The sequence below is a fragment of the Mytilus edulis genome, chromosome 7 (genome assembly GCF_963676685.1).
Source record: "Mytilus edulis chromosome 7, xbMytEdul2.2, whole genome shotgun sequence".
Taxonomy (NCBI): domain Eukaryota; kingdom Metazoa; phylum Mollusca; class Bivalvia; order Mytilida; family Mytilidae; genus Mytilus; species Mytilus edulis.
Window position 1 is genome coordinate 46,986,304 of NC_092350.1, and position 18,261 is coordinate 47,004,564.

At 32.7% G+C, this 18,261-nt stretch overlaps 1 protein-coding gene across 2 annotated transcripts; it reads left to right on the forward strand.

The window, feature by feature from the left end:
- Window positions 1–8,561: 8,561 nt before the first annotated feature.
- LOC139481612 (uncharacterized) lies at window positions 8,562–17,961 on the forward strand. Of its 2 annotated transcripts, none has more exons than XM_071265051.1 (4): window positions 8,562–8,589; window positions 11,568–11,702; window positions 12,241–12,402; window positions 14,719–17,961. In XM_071265051.1, exons 2-4 carry the CDS (start codon window positions 11,584–11,586, stop codon window positions 17,885–17,887), a joined length of 3,450 nt encoding a protein of 1,149 aa, XP_071121152.1. In that variant the 5' UTR covers window positions 8,562–8,589; window positions 11,568–11,583; the 3' UTR covers window positions 17,888–17,961. The 2 variants fall into 2 exon arrangements, with proteins under 2 accessions (XP_071121152.1, XP_071121151.1); XM_071265050.1 differs by having other exon boundaries at window positions 8,564–8,633.
- Window positions 17,962–18,261: the final 300 nt, after the last annotated feature.

The window sequence follows — 18,261 nt, forward strand, 5'->3', positions numbered from 1 at the left end:
AGAACTGTCCTTGGCATGTCGCCGGCAAAAAGCTAGTCATCCCCGAAATGAAAAGTATAGTCGCTTTCCCAGAAGTCGTTTCCTGTTGTTGCATCGAAGAGAACTAGAACGCCGTGAAGGCAGAACATGTTACAACGTAAATCATCAACATGATGTAATTTATTCATTACAATATATGTCTGAGAGGAGAATATTGTCCACGATTGCGTATTTCGTCGCACAGACTTAGACTAGGGACTATATATACTATAAAACACATGACTGTTAAACTGAGTAGTCCCATGCATCTAAAACTGACAAGCCAACTTGTGCCGAGCAGGTTACTACTCTCTGACAACTCAACGTCACAGCCAGTGCCTTTTCGGAAATGTATTAATTCTATTTAGGATACTTTTCTACACTTTTGTTGATAGTTTTTGGACATGTAAAATAAATTTCCGAAAGAGTACTTACTGGTGTCTTTACTTCATACATCGCCCCAAACATGCATGAAACCGCATTTGCCCGACTAGATGTACATTAACGACAACCAACCAACAGTCAATCAATCAATCAATCAATCACTTTCATCAACATTTGGATTTTGGTTTATGTCGTCTCTGATAAATTTCTAGGGTTCACCAAATTATGTCAAATACTTTTCGACTAGTTTCTCCAAGTGTTCAAAATTTCAAAGTATATATACGCCGTGTTCCTGAATATCCAACACGTCCGTGACTTGGAGAATTTATTAGCATATGGATTGTTTATGGCTGTAATTTTTTTACCGTTTTGTATTAAATAATATAATGAAAAACAACGCATCAGTTATATAATTCCACACACTTAATCGTGGTACAGATTTATATAAATATAGTTTCTATCATCGAGAAAAAAACCTATTGTGGGTAAATGACTTTTTATACCTTATCCCCATGACGGTACTTTACGTGACAACTAAGCTATGAATTAACCCTAACCTTGACCCTAACCTAGATATTCGACCTCTTAGCCCCAAACATAATTCAAAATAAACCACCTAAATGTGCCCTATAACCATAAAGTGCCCTGACAGTTCTAGTAATAATGTTATAGTATTTTGAACTTTATGCCTGGCTTAGTAGCTGACTCAGGCACCATGTCTGACTGAGTAGCTGACTTGAGTATCATGCCTGGCTGAGTAACCAATTTAGATACCAGCTATTTTCTTATCGGAGTAGTGTTAACTTTCGAAGAGATAGAATCAAGTTTTCATATGATATCTATGCATGGTGTCTCCTCGCCTTCATTGTTTATTGAGCCACATCTAAAAACGTATTTTATTCATGATTTAAGTTATGGCATTTATAACTACTAGTATTCATATATGTTTGCTAAGATCGATCAGAAACGTGAAGAACCAAAACATAATTGAATTTCAATAACATCCACCCTTGTTGTCTTCAAAAACATTGGATACTGTGGATTCATTATTATTCGTTGGATACCAATATTCGTGGGGTTTGTTGGTACAATTAAACCACGAATTTAAATGTTCAACGAAAAACAAACTTCTATAAAGTTGTATCCAGACTTTGGCTGAACCACGAAATCAAATATGCACGAAAATGCAAGGTTTCAGCAATCCAAGAAAATTGGTATCATAGAAAATAAAAGAATCCACAGGACTATATGTCTCTTGCGTTGTTTTAGTATTGTACAACCATTTTGAAATACCTTTTCTAATTTTTTCACCTGGGTAAGATTCTACAGCTCGACTCAGTAGAGTATGCATCGTACCAAGTTCTATTCCACAAAACATTTTTTATGCCTAATAATGATAGTAAATAACATGTTTAACCCCGCCACATTATTTATGTATGTGCCTGTCCCATGTTAGGAGCCTGTAATTCAGTGGTTGTCATTTTTTATGTGTTACATATTTGTTTTTCGTACATTTTTTTTTATATAAAGCCGTTAGTTTTCTCATTTGAATTGTTTTACTTTGTCATATCGGGGCCTTTTATATCGGGGACTAAGCGGTATGGGCTTTGCTCATTGTTGAAAGCCGTACGGTGACCTATAATGTTTGTGTCATTTTGGTCTCTTGTGGACAGTTGTCTCATTGGCAATGATACCACATCTTCTTTTTTTATATAAAGTATGTGTTTGTGTTTCTAAGTATATACATATCGGAATTCAAGTTGACTGTATTCCTGATTTGAACGCAGAACTTGTACAAATCTGTAAGATATTAAAACATAATATATGTGAGTGTATGATACATAATATTATATGTCTCTGGTACATACTTAAATTATTTTTTTTTTATTTCCCCTTATAAAGTCAGAGTCCATTTGTGTAAACTGCATTCAAGGTTCTTGCACTGCATAACATTTTATAAGCTGACATGGGTAGATAGTTAAATTATATTGACACCTTCATATAAAAAAGAAAATGTGGTATGATTGCCAGTGAGACAACTCCCCACAAGAGACCAAATGCCGACACAGAAATTAACAGCTATATAGGTCACCATACGTCCTTCAACAAAGTCCATACCGCATTATCAGCTTTAAAAGGCCACAAAATGACAATGTAAAACAATTCAAACGAGAAAACTAACGGTATATATATATCTCACAAGTCAGACATAATCGTGCATGTCATATACCAATTAGCCAACTTTCTACAAGAGACCAACATGACGAAAGGACGATAATATAGCCAATTATATATAGGGCACTGTACGGCCTTCAACTATGAGCAAATCCCCTTCTGCATAGTAAGTTATTTAAGGTCTGGCATAATGCATGACAAAATGTAAATAAAGGAGTAGGTTCAGTAAGACCATTTTTTGGCCCCAAAATATAGTAGTTTTACAAAATTGTTAAAATGTAAACTTTTAGTTATTTATTGTACAGTAGAATGCTTCTGCTACATAAATATGGGCTGTTTTTGACAATACAATGCACATATATCCTGTACTAGCACCATTAAGTCATGCTAAATTACTGAAATCCTCATAATTCTAGCATTTTAATTAAATTTTAGACGGTTTTCGTGTAAAACGAAAGTGGCCGCATTCGTGTTCATCCTTAATATTGAAATGTAAGTTGTATTTGATGATAATACATAACATATATAAAGGTTGAGGATGAACACGGATGCGGCCACTTTCATTTTTACCAAAAACCATCTGAAAAGTGACATTTTTCGGCATATTAGGTAGATTTTTCATATTTGAGCTTGAATCGGATCGTTTTTAATGACTAAATCTGTTAAAATCTTTCACATAAACTAATTAATTCAAATAAAATAGACACTTAAGTGTTTAAAAAGTGGTCAAAATCTTTCGTCAGATGAACCTGAAATTTGAGGCCAAAATCGGTCCTTACCGGACCTACTCCTTTACACAAGTATTCTATTAAACAACAAAAGAATGAAAAAACGGACAGCTTTCACATTGTGTCATGCATTATGCCAGACCTTTACACATGTTACAAGCACACATCTAGTCAGATAGACCAGTAGCATGCCACTGATCTTAACAGAATTCAAGATATCATAGTATATCTACTTTGGAAATTTAATGGTGTATTTTAAATTTGGCTTATTTTAATTTTGGTTATTCAAATGTTCTTATCCGTTGTTGTTATGTTTTATCTCAGTGTTTTATGTTCAAGCATGCTCTCAAAGTGGGGTCATTACAGAATGGCTAGATGACCGTATAACGTCCAGTGGAAAATTAAATGAATATTTAACGCATGATAATTCCCTGAGTGCCCTAACATCAAATTCAGGATCCCGGCGTCTGAGATAGAACATATATAAAAAAAAAATACACATAATGATTAATAGTTTAATATATTTTTACAAGGAATTGTATACTAGTATTTAAATAAACAATAATTATTCCTTGATTTTTATAATATATTCACTACATTCTGATACATGTAATATGTCCCAGCTACATCACGGTTCAAATTAACATATTGTTTGGTTTCGTCAAAATTTAAAGACTAGACTAATGTGTTTTTAAAATCTCATTTAGTATAATTTATGTATTTTTACAGAGAATGTTTGTTTTTCTCGTCGTCATACACTTGTTTGCATCATCAAGTTTCCAGCAAATGGTATAATCCTAGATCAGTCTATGACAATTTAGCGTGGATTATTCTATTTTCCATTCATTGATTACGGTCACTGTGTCATTCAGATGGAATATTCCAATGATCTACTGAAGTGACCTGAAATGACCTTTCTTCTCGGTTATCATGACCTGATATGAACCAAGGATCTCAGTCAAGTCCAATCGTCTAGACTGCACCATACCATTCAATTAATAGGGGTGGCAGCTAGCTGTTTTAAGAAATGCTTATTAAGTTATTTTGTTTACTCTGCTATTCAAAAGTTTTAACAGTTAGAGTATTCCAAAAACCATAACATTGTGTGCAATATTCTTATCTTAGAGTTACTAGTATATATATATTTAAATACATCTTCAAAAAACGGTCTTCTAAAAATTTGTAAACTGGTTCTAAATTAAAAGCAGTAGTCAGTGTGTTTTGGGGTAACTTGAAAAACATGACTTCTGTATACTATGAATATGAAAAAGGAGTGTCCGCATTTATATAAATACGAGAAACCCTCCCCCTTTTTTCCCAAATCCGATATTTTTTCGCTTTCTATTAATTTCAATTATTTTTGCGTTTCGCAATTTATCAGTTACCGCTGTGGATAGTGAACTTGGAATAAATAGTAAATTGAAAATACAAGTAATTTATGTTTCTAATGATACAGGAAAACGTGAAATAATTGAAGTTAATAAAAAACGAAAAAAATACGGATTTTGGAAAAAAGGGTGAGGACCAAAAGAAATTGTCCTGTTCCCCAAGTACCTATGGTGTAACATCTGTCAATACACAATAATAAAAAAAGGTCAGAGTTCAACGGATTTTGTAGAATCCCTTTGCATGTGCTTGTTCTAAATGTAACGTTTTTGCATGATAGATTGCTTTCGTTTGTCTTTTAAATCATATTACTGTTCGCCTTCTCTTTTGATCCGACAATTTCATGAATGTTTTCAATGATGTTCATTTATTGAATCTAAACACGGGTGAAGGCCGGAGCTGGTTTGTGTCCTCGCCCCACGGTTTGGCGAAGACAGAATTACAGTGAATTACGTAAGTATAAGACAAAAGGTTCTAATGTTGTTGGTTTTTTTTTTACTGATCTGGCACTTCCAGAGGTTCCTACCCTCCGCAACCCCAGTCTACTCGTATGGTACTGCTAAAATAAACACAAATATAAAAAAGAAAAAAAAGAAAAAAAAAGATGTGGTATGATTGGCAATGAGAGAACTTTCCACAAGAGACCAAACGACGCAGAAATTAACAACTATAGGTCACCGTACGGCATTCGACAATGAACAAAGCCCATACCTATAAAAGGCCCGGTACAAAGCCTACTATATTTTTCTTAATATAATAAAACAAACTTTTATTGATTATATATGTCTCATTACTGATAAACAAATATGGATTTAAAACAATATCATTACTAAAATAAATATATCAAATGCTTTACATGTAATTCATTAGAAATCTAATCGATATCGATGAGGACAAGGAAGCGTCCTCGCATCATTCTTTTTAACCTTTAGTGACCTTGTTGTCCTAAAACTGATATAATTTTTAGGGTTAGTAACCTCTGAAAGATCAGTTTGTCATTGATTTCAAACGTTCATTCAACCCAATAGGGTTCGTTCAACTATTTTCTGCGTGGTCGTTCACCCCAATGTTGCGTAATTGAAAAAAAATATTAGTCTCGTTCTCGTCTAAGTATTGAACATATATATAGGAATTCGGTAGTGAACATTTTACTACGAAGTTGTTTATCACTTTTTTTATATTGGAATAGAGATCTATAGACACAATCAATATTTTAAGGAAGTATCTGTTTGTTATATTATATTTTATGTTACAATTATCCGCACTTAATCAAATAAACTTGAGAACAAAACATTAGGCACGATATAAATATTCAACATGTTTTTGTTTGGTTTCTCCAACTGCAAAAGAAATTGATATTTTAAACTTTATCCCTTGTTTGAATAATTGAAATGTTTACATTTTTATTATTTCTACACGATATAGGAGCTAAAATAACAAAGAATTATATTTAAAAGAACGGATACTTAATTGATAGAGGCCGCACTGCCCGCTGGGGCTTTATTGCCCAACTCTTTTCATATATTTTAGATTATAAAAATGTATACCTTTTCATATGTAATATAGGTAAAAATGTAACCTGTGTGGTGTGTTGGAAAAATGTATGTCCAAAGTGTCAAAAAGAGGGGAAATTTATGGTGAAAAACACAGCCATAACTCAAAGAAAGTTACAGGGCTTTTCAAATAACAGAGGCGGATTGAGGGGAGCAGAGGGCCCGGGCCCGGGCCTCCCTTTCTGAGAAAAAATTGGTTGATTATATGGGTCATTTTCAAAAAATGTCGAATTTTGAAATTGAAAAATTTATTAAAAAGTTACTTATTCAAACAACCCTCTACATAAGCAAATAAAAACAAACAGTACTTTAAGAACAACATATTAAAAGATGCAATCTTAATGATGTCATAGAAGAATATCTTGAAACATTTTTTGATCGGTGGTACAATATTTTGTCTATCCTGTTACCATTTTCAAAAGAAATTTTGGGTTATAAGAAAATGTTTAGATAAAATGTTAAGCTTGTTTTACGTAGCCAATTAGATGGTTTTGAAGAGAATAAACTTCTACATATATTCATTCTGTAAAATAATAGATTATTTGCAAATTTTCCAGGTTGTACTGAAAAATAATCAAAAATGCCCCTAAAAATTGGTTTTCAAAGGTTGTAAAAATTACCACCAGTAATGCAAGTCTAGGATAGCAATTTATATTATTCGGCATTTTTTCACCCTTTCAAACAAACCCAACATCAAGTAAATCCCTCATAAGTTAGTTTACTTTTCTCTGTGTATCATTGGTAACAGGAACGTACTATATATACGTACGTTTCTGATATATCACTATATAAAAGTCTATCCTGTTACCTTTTTGTCTATCCTGTTACTGATATCAGTATTGCACATGTAAATGCTTAATTGGGAAGATTAAGACGTTATAACCTTAAGATGACTTCAAACAACGAAATATGTCATTCCTTTTGCACCTATATGTTAAGATAAAAAAATTAACGACATTTTTTTGTCTACATTTGTCTATCCTGTTACTGTAACCATAGCAACCATAGTAACAGGATAATCAAATTTCTTCGTTTTTGATTGCTGTTGTGAAATAACTACACCCTTTGGTGAAGTGATTATGGTTTTCTATTGTGAATTTGGTTTTAAACAGGTTATTGCACTTTTTACAAGCATACTGTTGGTGTAATTAATCAAAATTGTTGGTAACAGCATAGACATGAAAAAAGTACTCTCTATATTTTTTTCACTATATGTCTTGAAATTTCTTTTCTCTACACTGTCGTTGAAGAAACGATCCGTTTTAAACTTTGCGCTTTTGAAATCAACACTCAGTCTGACTGATTCAATATTCATAGGGAGAAAAATTTAACGGATGATTTAAGTAGCGGTAACAGGATAGACATGAACCTCCCGTACGCTGATTGAATTTAGTTTGTAGATAATATGGCGGTTACATGCAATGATAAAGAAGCTACAAATTTTCGTTAGAGTAATAATAAACGTTCTTAAAAGGTCCCTTTTGCAGATATCAAGGCGATCAGAAAATCGGGAAAAAAATCATTTGTCAGAAATGTGTTTTTCTGACCGACTGTACGCACATAGGGAATCCGGTTTAAAAATCTGTGGACTTGGCCCACCAATCAGCATGGCCACTGCATGATGGTAAAAATACAAAAAAATACGGGTAAAACTAGTTTTTGATTTTTTATCTCGAATGTTGTACAGAAAGAATATTGTAAACATATTTGTTTTTCGTTTGTTATTTTCTACATAAACTATACCATTAGTTTTCTCGTTTTAATTGTTTTCATTTGTAATTTTGGCGGCGTTTAAAGCAGACTATTCGTTATGGGTTTTGCTCATTATTGAAGGCCTTACGGTGACCAAGAGTTGTTAATGTCTGTCTCATCATGATTTAGTCTCTTGTGGAGAGTTGTTTCATTGGAAATCAACCACATCTTCTTATTTTTGAATGATAAACAAAAAGTAAACAACAACGAAAAAAACAGATTATCCATTTTGGAGTCCTCCCTTTGAAGATCTTTGAAAAATCACTTTAAAAAAAAATACCAGTTTTTATTTGATATATGCATGCATCTTGTTAAAACTTTTAAACTAAGAAAGGGATAAAGTTTATTTTTTTATTTTTTTTTTATATGTCATTTATGTGATTTCCCATTCAGTCAAATCTCTCAAGGTTGTGTTCTAAATGCCTAATCAAACTAAAATGGTCATACCTCCAAGGATTTGTATAGTAAGTACTGTACAAATCCTTGATACCTCTTTAAAATAATTTTATGTTCGGAACGACATCCTAGTCCATACCGTCATGTTTTAAAACTAGAATATGAGTTTCCGGTACAGCGGCATTTTCAAAACAAATGTACGATTGTAATTTTCCAAGTATATGAACTGTATAGTAGTCCTGTATGACATTTTTCAATCAATCATTTATGTTCAGTAGTCTAATATAGATTTGATTCATAGAGCTTATTGTCAACCCCTGAGTGGAAGTACCCCAAATCACCCCACATATAATTTTTAATTATCTTTATGCCCCACACACAGGGGTTTGTTACAATTGCCGTGTTTACTATCCATTATAAACTCTAAAAAAAAAGCATGTGTTTTTTAGGGGTTCGTATGGATGGTAATCCGGTCAATTGTAACAAACCCCTTTGCCCTACATGTATACGATAGTAGAGGGGCATATGTTTTTTTGTTCTGTGCATCCGTTCGTTCGTCCATCTGTCTTGCTTCAGGTTATATAGTCTTTGGTCAAGGTAGTTTTTGATGAAGTTGGAGTCTAATCAACTCGAAACTTAGTACACATATTCTCTTTTTTATGATCTTTCTAATTTTAATGCCAAATTTCAGTGTTTACCTCTTTTTCATGGTCCACTAAACATAGAAAATGATGGTGTGATTGAGTAGGGCATCCATGTTCTATGGAAAATCTTGACAATGATGCCGCAGTCTGCACCAAAAACCTTTTCAACTACCTGTCCGAAGACAAATATTCCAACATTTTTTCTTATTGATCCAAACAAAGTTTTGCAATAACTTACTAGTCCATATAAGATTTCACTAGTCTGGGGCATCGGACTAGTGGCTAACCGTGCAGACTGCTGATGGACACATTCTTGTTTATTAAATAAATGTTTATTTATCACTTTGAATATATGTCACATGTACATACATCTGATCGCTAATCCTGGCAGACCTGGCACCTTGAACTATTGACGCATACAAATGTACAACAATCACTTTTCCATTGTGGCGTCAAATATTTTCTTTTATGACATCAGAATTTTACAGGAACCTGTGAGATATCCAGTAATTGTGGACAAATAGCGATAAGGTGTATTGTATGTAGAAGTTAATGTCAAACAGCATTTGAGATTTTTGTCTGTCGACTTGTAACTTGTTAACTTGCATTGACTTTGTTAAAATTGCATATCATGGCTTTGTGACACCAAATATGTTGACCCAGCTTTAATATTGAAACTTTGACCGCGAACATTGCATGTATCAGCCAAGTCATAATGTATTTTAAACAGACGTAGTCCAAGATTACTCTGATGTCCAACAGCTGTTTTGACCCATGGTCATGATGGTCCGAGCTTGTCTGGCAAAACAGCCTTTGGATGTCAGAGTAATCTTGGACTATAACGGACGTTGATCATGTTGATGAATTAAGTTTTGACCTGGCTTAACTTATCAGGATGTCTTCCTGTTTGTTCGGAAAACAAAGAAAACACTTGATTCTACAGTCAGGGGACTTACAAATGTATTTAAATGAGTGATTTTTAAATCACTTATTTAAGTAGCAGATTAGAAATTTTATCATAAATTGTGATTTTGTAGTTATACTAAAATTTTAAACACATAGGTTTAGATAATATCTTTTCATTAGTAAAATTGAAAAAATGGACTTTTTGCTTCTTTTAAGTAGAAAGGTTTATGCCTTTGGTGCAATAATTTAGCTGCAAATTCTATTGTAGTGGATAAAATGCTATAATAATGGCCTAACTTAATGAAAATACGGATTTTTCGTGTTATTAAAATTTACTGTTACAAAATGGTAGAAATTATTATAAATTAAGGAATGTACAAATGTATCTCCCTCATGCAAAGCTCTGATTCCTTTCACGGATTTGGCTATACTTTTTGGACCTTTTGGATTATAGCTCTTCATCTTTTATATAAGCTTTGGATTTCAAATATTTTGGCCACGAGCATCACTGAAGAGACATGTATTGTCGAAATGCGCATCTGGTGCAAGAAAATTAGTACTGTTAATTTTATTAATGAACTGATACTTTCTTAACAGATTTTTTCCAGCAGTGGGAGTATTTTTCCTGTAAAAATCAAGGTTTCATCTTTCAGATTATGTAATAAAATTCTACTGTTCGCGGTAAAAATTGCACTGTTCGGGGGTGTTGAAATTAGTGGGAGTTATTAGAATAATGATACTTAAAGAAGTGATTTTTTTAAAGGAAATTGAGGTATGATACTTAAACAAGTGATTTTTATGTCATTATCATTATTATCCTAGATTCAGTACATGGTCATCACCTGACATGACCTGGTCATCCTAGACAACACAGATGTTGGTTCTGATAAGTTTAGAAACATAATTAGTCCCTGGATCATTAGTATTCTATATTTAAAACTACAATAAAATTAAATCACTTAGTCTAGTGATAAATTTGTACTACATGTACTTAAATAGGTGATTATTAAAGAAAGACAACTAACTTACAACCTTTATGAACATAATGTTACTTGAATCAGTGATTTAATAATCACTCATTTAAGTAAGTCCCCTGACTGTTCTATGGAGCAATTTGAAAATACACAAATGCAACCATAAGTGCAAAATTGCCAAATATCTGCTGCTCATCCAAAAACCTACATATTGTGACGTGCAGCTGATATTTACAATATCAGTATATACATTGTACATGATATATATCATATATCATATATATGCAGACAACCTTATAAAAAGCAGCAATATGTCTATAAATAATATATACATAAAATGTGTTGTGCACATTGAATAACCCATACATTATAAAGAACATTATTTAAAAGTGTGCACCATATTTTCAAGATTATTTGGAATAGACAAAATATATTACAGTCATTACTTTTAGTTCAATTCTAAATTTAATATTTAAAGAGTATTTAACATGTCAGGGTCACATGGGAAAAAAATATGTTTCTGAGCTGATAGATAAAAATCTTTCAGCCAATCAGAAGACGTGTTACATCCAAAATTAATTTATTTCAGAATGTCTCGTAATTAGTGCCATTGTTCTTGTTGTTTTGATTTTTTTACTTTTTTATTAACAGGTACCGGTAAACAAATATGCCAGAAAAACGACACATGATATTATGTACTGTAACAGATGTCAGAGATGGACAAGTTGTCTACCCTTGTTGCTCACAATGCTGTTCTAAGCTTAGATCTGATTGTTTTCAAGATAGGTATGAACATTTAGTACAAATATTAGTATGGTGTATTTGATATTTATTGCCTTTTAACATGTTTAATCAACTGGTTTACAAACTCATGATAGTTTGTGTTTCTTTATAGTTTCTTGTTTTTGTGTATCTTGACTACATATATCCTCAGATAGAATTTTTTGTATTTTACAAGCATGTTCATGAAGTTAATGTCATACTTGGAACCTTTTGAAGAAAAAGTATATGTTCAACATGAACAATAAACATACTAACAAAAGTGTACTTTCATGACTTAGTGATCTCTCCAGTATTTTCAAACAGCACCATTGCATGGGATTTGAAATAGCACTGTTCCCTAGAAATACTGCACCACTATGATGATACAATACATTAATAAATCTATTCAGATAGCACCATGGTAAACATATAGCACAATTGTACCATGCATGGTGCTATAAGATCCTTGGGAGAATGTTGCCAGGACATGATTTATTCAATGTTTTAATTTAACCTTTCTGTTTTCATAGACTAACTTGCATTTTAATTTCTATTTGTGTAGATGGCAGTGCTTAAAATGTGGTTGCAGCTCCATGACAGAAGATTTAGATTGGAGATATAGATTGTCATTAATGGTAACTGATGGTCATACACTGGCTAATATTTGTTTGTTTGGTAGTGTTTTGCAGCCTTATTTCGGGATGTCTACCAACCAGTTTGTGAGGTAAGTTGTCAAACATGATGATCAGACTTTCAGTTGTATTGTCTTATGGATATAAGAAGAAATGATATGAATGCCAATGAGACAACTCTTGATCCAAGTCACAGTTTGTAAAAGTAAACCTTTATATGCCAAAGTATGGTCTTCAACACAGAGACTTAGCTCACACAGAACAGCAAGCTATAAAGGGCCACCAAAATGACTAACTAGTGTAATACCATTCAAACAGGAAAACCAATGGTCTTATCTATACATATAAAAAAGAAGATACGTGAAACACTTATGTTCTGCATAAAAAAAAATGACAACCACTGAACATCAGGTTCTTGTCTGTTACTAGAATCACAAAAAAGGCCTTGATTTCCATTTTGATATTCATGTAGTTGGGTAACATTCCAGGATTAGATCTGATTCATGCCAGTTAAGCACAGGCACTTGTTTCTGTCAATATGGGGTTTACTATCCATACCTGTACGAAAAATTACCTTTTTTCGTACGGGTATGGATAGTAAACCCCATATTGACAGAAACAATTGTCTGTGCAGTTAAGAGTAAATATACACCTAACAGAAGTTACCATGCTTAAAAAAAAATAATCCTCATTAGAAATTAGTCTAATATTGTAATTTATTACACATTGATGATGTATTCGAATATTACAAAACATTGGATTGCATTTATTTATCATGTTTATTTTTCAATCAGCAATACAATTTCAAAACAACAGCTATATTTTTTTTGTTCTTTTCAATAGAACATTTAAAGAAATTTGATCCATTGAAAAAAGATGAGGATTGGTAATGGCAATACATAAAACAAAACTCTTATCACCTCAAGATAAATATTATCAACAGTGTTTGAATAATTAGACAAACAATATTTTACATCATCTGCATCACAAAAAAAAATCTGTTTGCATTTACCAAGGTTTGCTTCAAAAGAAACTTTTCTATTTGCAGTACATGATATAGAAGTAAATTTAAAATGACGGAGGGTATATTGTTACGTAGAGTGAAAGACTTTTCCTACCTCCTTGTAGAACTAGTTTTTGTTGAGCCTGTGACTTTTGTCGCAGAAACTTGACAAAGACAAAAAAAAATTTTGTAATGTTAAATTCTCTCTTATTTTAAGTAATAGGATAACTTTATTTGGTATGTGCGTTCCCTGCAAGGTCCTCATGCCCGTCAAACAGTTTTCACTTGACCTCGACCTCATTGTTGTATCAGTGAACAAGGTATTCATTTTTTTTTACATACATAAATAAGGCCGTTAGTTTTCTCGTTTGAATTGTTTTACATTGTCTTATCGGGGCCTTTTATAGCTGACTATGCGGTATGGGCTTTGCTCATTGTTGAAGGCCGTACCGTGACCTATAGTTGTTAATGTCTGTGTCATTTTGGTCTTTTGTGGATAGTTGTCTCATTGGCAATCATACCACATCTTCTTTTTTATATGTTTGGTGGTCAAGTCCACATCTCAGATACTATCAGCAATAAGTCTAGTATATTCGGCATACCGAAGGACTACATTTCCAACTTGCAGGTGTTATCTGACGTTGACATCATTTTCATGGTTCAGTGGTTATAGTTAAGTTTTTGTGTTTTGATCTGTTTTCTTATACTGTATGCAATAGGTCTACTATATTTGGTTCATGGAATTATTCTAAGGAGTACATGTCTAGCTGGCAGGTGTCATCTGACCTTGACCTCATTTTCATGGTTCAGTGGTCACAGTTAAGTTTTTGAGGTTGTGGTCTTGTTTTCTAATACTATATTCAATAGGTAAACTATATATATTTAGCGTATGGAAATATTTTATGACCCATATGTCTGTCAGGCAGGTTTTATTTGACTTGACCCTAATTTCACAGTTCATTGGTCAGTGTTAAGTTTTTGTGTTTTGGTCTGTTTTTCTTAAACTATAAGCAATAGGTCAACTATGTGTGTTGTATGGAAGAATTGTTAGCTGTATATGTCTGCTTGGAATGGTTCATCTGACCGTGACCTCATTTTCAAGGTTCATTGGATGATGTTTAGTTTTCTTGGTTAATGTTAAGTTTATGTGACAGTTGTAATAAAGCTTTATATTTAGGACTATCAACATAGTTTCAATGATTAGTAAAGAAGGCGAGACATTTCAGCGTGTGCACTTTTGGTTCCATTTAACCGTTTAAAGTTGATTTTCAAAAAAAAAGATGTGGTATGTCAGCTTACTAATGAGACAACCCTTCACAAGACACCAAATGACACAGAAATTAGATGTATTCTTTTACCATATATTATTTTTCTTAACTTTCAGTACTTTTAAATAATTTTGTAGGTTTTTAAGAAAGATAGAAAGTATGTATGGTAACTCAGAAGATATTCTACTACTTGGACTAAAACATTGTTTTATTGGACAGCATTATTACTTTGGTGTAAAAGCTTCTACTGCAGTTGGTGGGAAGGAAAGAATATGTCTAGAAGATTTGATGATGCCAAAACGTACTGCATGTCAGAATGCCATGTTTTCCCAGGAAGACAGCTCAAATATGGTGGCTTTCCAAATGGTTCCTGCAATCAACAGAGAAACAAAGACAGTTTATGAGATTATAAGAAATTTCTTTAAAGATGGCAGTGAGGAAACTGTAGACAAGGAACATGTGTCAGATAAATCTAAATTTGGTTCCTCTTATATGCAACATTCAAATATGGGAACAGATTCCTGGCAACAATCAAGGTCAAATGAGCAAAGTTCTATAACTCTAGGTCAGACAACTGCTTTGCTGAGTTGTGAAATGTCTGATATGGAGAAGTCTTCATTTCAAGCAGAATCTAAAAATAGAAATGGTAAAAGCTTTAGAAGATCTCAAACCAGTTTTAATTCCTCCAAAAAAATACAGGTTTCTAAATCAAAATGCACTGCAGAAAGAAGTTCATCAAAAAATGTTTTTACTATTGAAAACTTGTCTGAAGAAATTTTTCTATCTAAGGGAGATAACAAGCAAAACATTTTGAATTTTTCTGACCAAGAATTGAAATTGAGTAGGAACTTATACATGGAATTAGAAACAGATTCTGAACCATTGTTTTCACAAGATGATGGAGATACTGATCATAGATTACAAGAAGATTTCCCATTCAAAATAAGACAACACTGCAAGGATAATGACATAATAAAAACAAATCAAAAGAACGATGCAGTTAGTGACCAGAACATTTTGTTTTCAAAAAATCAGGATATGATGGAAGGGGAAGTTCTATGTACAAATTCAGAACCACTTTTCTCACAAGATGAAAGCTCTGTTAATCAGAGCCATCTTTGCATAGACTCAAGAAACAACAGGTGTGAACTCAAAAATAATCTTGAAACAGTAAATTTTAGTTCAGAAATGAATGAAATAATTTGTGCAAACTCTGAACCACTTTTCTCACAAGACGAAAGTTCTATCAGTCATATTCAACATAAAGAACAATCTAATATCAAAGTCTGTAATGATGCAGGTTGTACTGTATCTACAAATTTTAAACTGGAAAAGAAGTCTAATCTAAAATTAAAACCTTCTAGTGCAAACATGTCTGTCAGCCTTGAAGGATCAATCTTACTGCAGAATCTAAAAGTACCAGATTTGCCAGAAGATGTACCAGATTCTGAAGAATTAGAGCTCTATTTATTTGATGATTCAAGTTTTGAATTTGAGAACCATACAGATGATGGTTCAACACCAATGCCGAATAAAGCTGTTAATGTTACAAATGGAAAACCCAAAAGTTGCACAAGCATTAAAGATATTCCTGTTCAGGAATTTAAAGCAGGGCTAAGAGTAAGATTAAAAGCTGAAACAAATTCAAATTTAAACATGGACAATTTTAACAGTATGGTAATAAAGAAAACTCTAAACAGTAACCATGGTAACCAAGATACATGTACAAAGAAGAAGATGTTAGATTCAAAAGTAGCATGTAAACATGAAACAGAAGAAGAACAGTTTGATGGCATGTTTGAAGATTCATTTGAACAGCTGATTGATGAGGCTTGTGCACATACAAACAGAAAGCAGCATCACTCAGACAATGTATTCAGAAAAAAGGACCCAAATAACATACTTTTGCAAACATCAACTGCTCTACTTCATAATAAGTCGGAAATTGACAGTCAGTTACCCCTCCTGATAAAAGAACACCATAATAAAAAAAAGCTTCAAAATGATAACATCAACAATACATCTTTTGATGATGAAGATGTTATTTCTTGTGCCCCAGAATTGAATGATATTGATATTGAAGATCTTAGTCATGAATTTGACAAAAACCTACAAGCAAATGTAAATCCTAACATTTCCTTGAAAACATGTGATAAAATCAACAAACTAGATAAAATTCCAGCGATATCAATTGAATTAAGTGAAACTCAAACTGATAAAGAATTCAAAGAAAACTTGGTTGGTTTGGGAACGAAAAATGAATGTTTACATGTAGATAAGGAAAACAGTTTGGAATTCATTTGTGAAAGTCAGCCCTTTCTAGATCACCCTGATTTTAAGGACAGTCTTAATAATCAATTTGAGAGTGGGCACAGTCTTGTTTCAGAATCACTTTATTTAAATGCATCAGAAGATTTGTTTGGGGAAACGTCTGCTGTTTCTAAAAGTTTGACAAGATATTTTGTTGAAAATGTTAATCAGGACAATAAATTTGAAGAACAGGAAAATAGAAGACCTGAAAGACAAGATTCTTCAAAGAAATCGGTAAAGTTTTCCCGTCGGCTGAGCTATCAAACTTCTGTTCAGTTGATTGACCTCCAAATGAAAATTAATTCTAATCCTGCAGTGTATAATGGTGAATCAAGAAAATCATGTTTAAAAACAGGGTTGGAAAAAATTCTGGAAAAGGAGATGTCAACAAACCAAACCATGATTTCTAATATCATTACTGTAGCAGAAAATTCACCAATTGTTAATTATACCAATAGTCATGTTGACTTATCGCAAGATTTATTTTCACCAAGTCCAGATATATGTTTCAAAAGACCCAAGCCTCTTCAGTTGAACAATAGACTTCAAACTAATCAGCTTGGAGAACAAAAAGCTTTAGTGCAATCGAACCGACATTCATCTACACCAATTGAATCAGAAACAGTTGAAGCCGACAACAAAGTGTATAATAATAAATCATTAATTTCAATTTTTACTGAAACTTTTGAGGACTTGGATGGATGTAAAGAAAACGTATCTCATGCAGAAGAGATTGAAAATTTTGCAAAGAAAGACATTTGTGTAACGTCACCAGCATTATTTTCCCAGAGTTATTCTTTGTTTTCATTTTCAAGTTCAAAATTATCTGAACGGGGAGACAATATTTCTAAATCAAGTTTTAGACGGGGGAATAACTCTATTTCTGTTAACTACTCATGTGACCTATTTAGCCCATCCATATATGAAAGTACTCATTCCCCTTGTGGAAATTTACCAGTTAAAAAACTGTTCCTTGATCATGTTGATAAGACGTGATATATTTTACATATATTTGTTTGTGATATTTGTAATTGTAATAGAATTTTAATGAATTATAATTTGTTTTATCTGTACTGGTCTCAGTTCTTGCATTATTTCTGTAAGTCAATTAAGATATATTTTTAGTATGATTTTTCAGTTTTTGTCTCATCTTGACAAGATTTAGCTATATATAGGTATTCTGTTTCTGGCCATGGCAGCAGCAGAGATGTCAACAATGTATAATTTTTTTAGGCCACTTGATTGGGAAACACCAGTGGTAGGTTAATGATATTTGGAAAGCAGTTGTATAACCATTATTAATAGCACATTTCATTCCCCTGGAGATTATTTGGCTCTTCTCCTTCTTTCATGATCTATTAACATTGAAA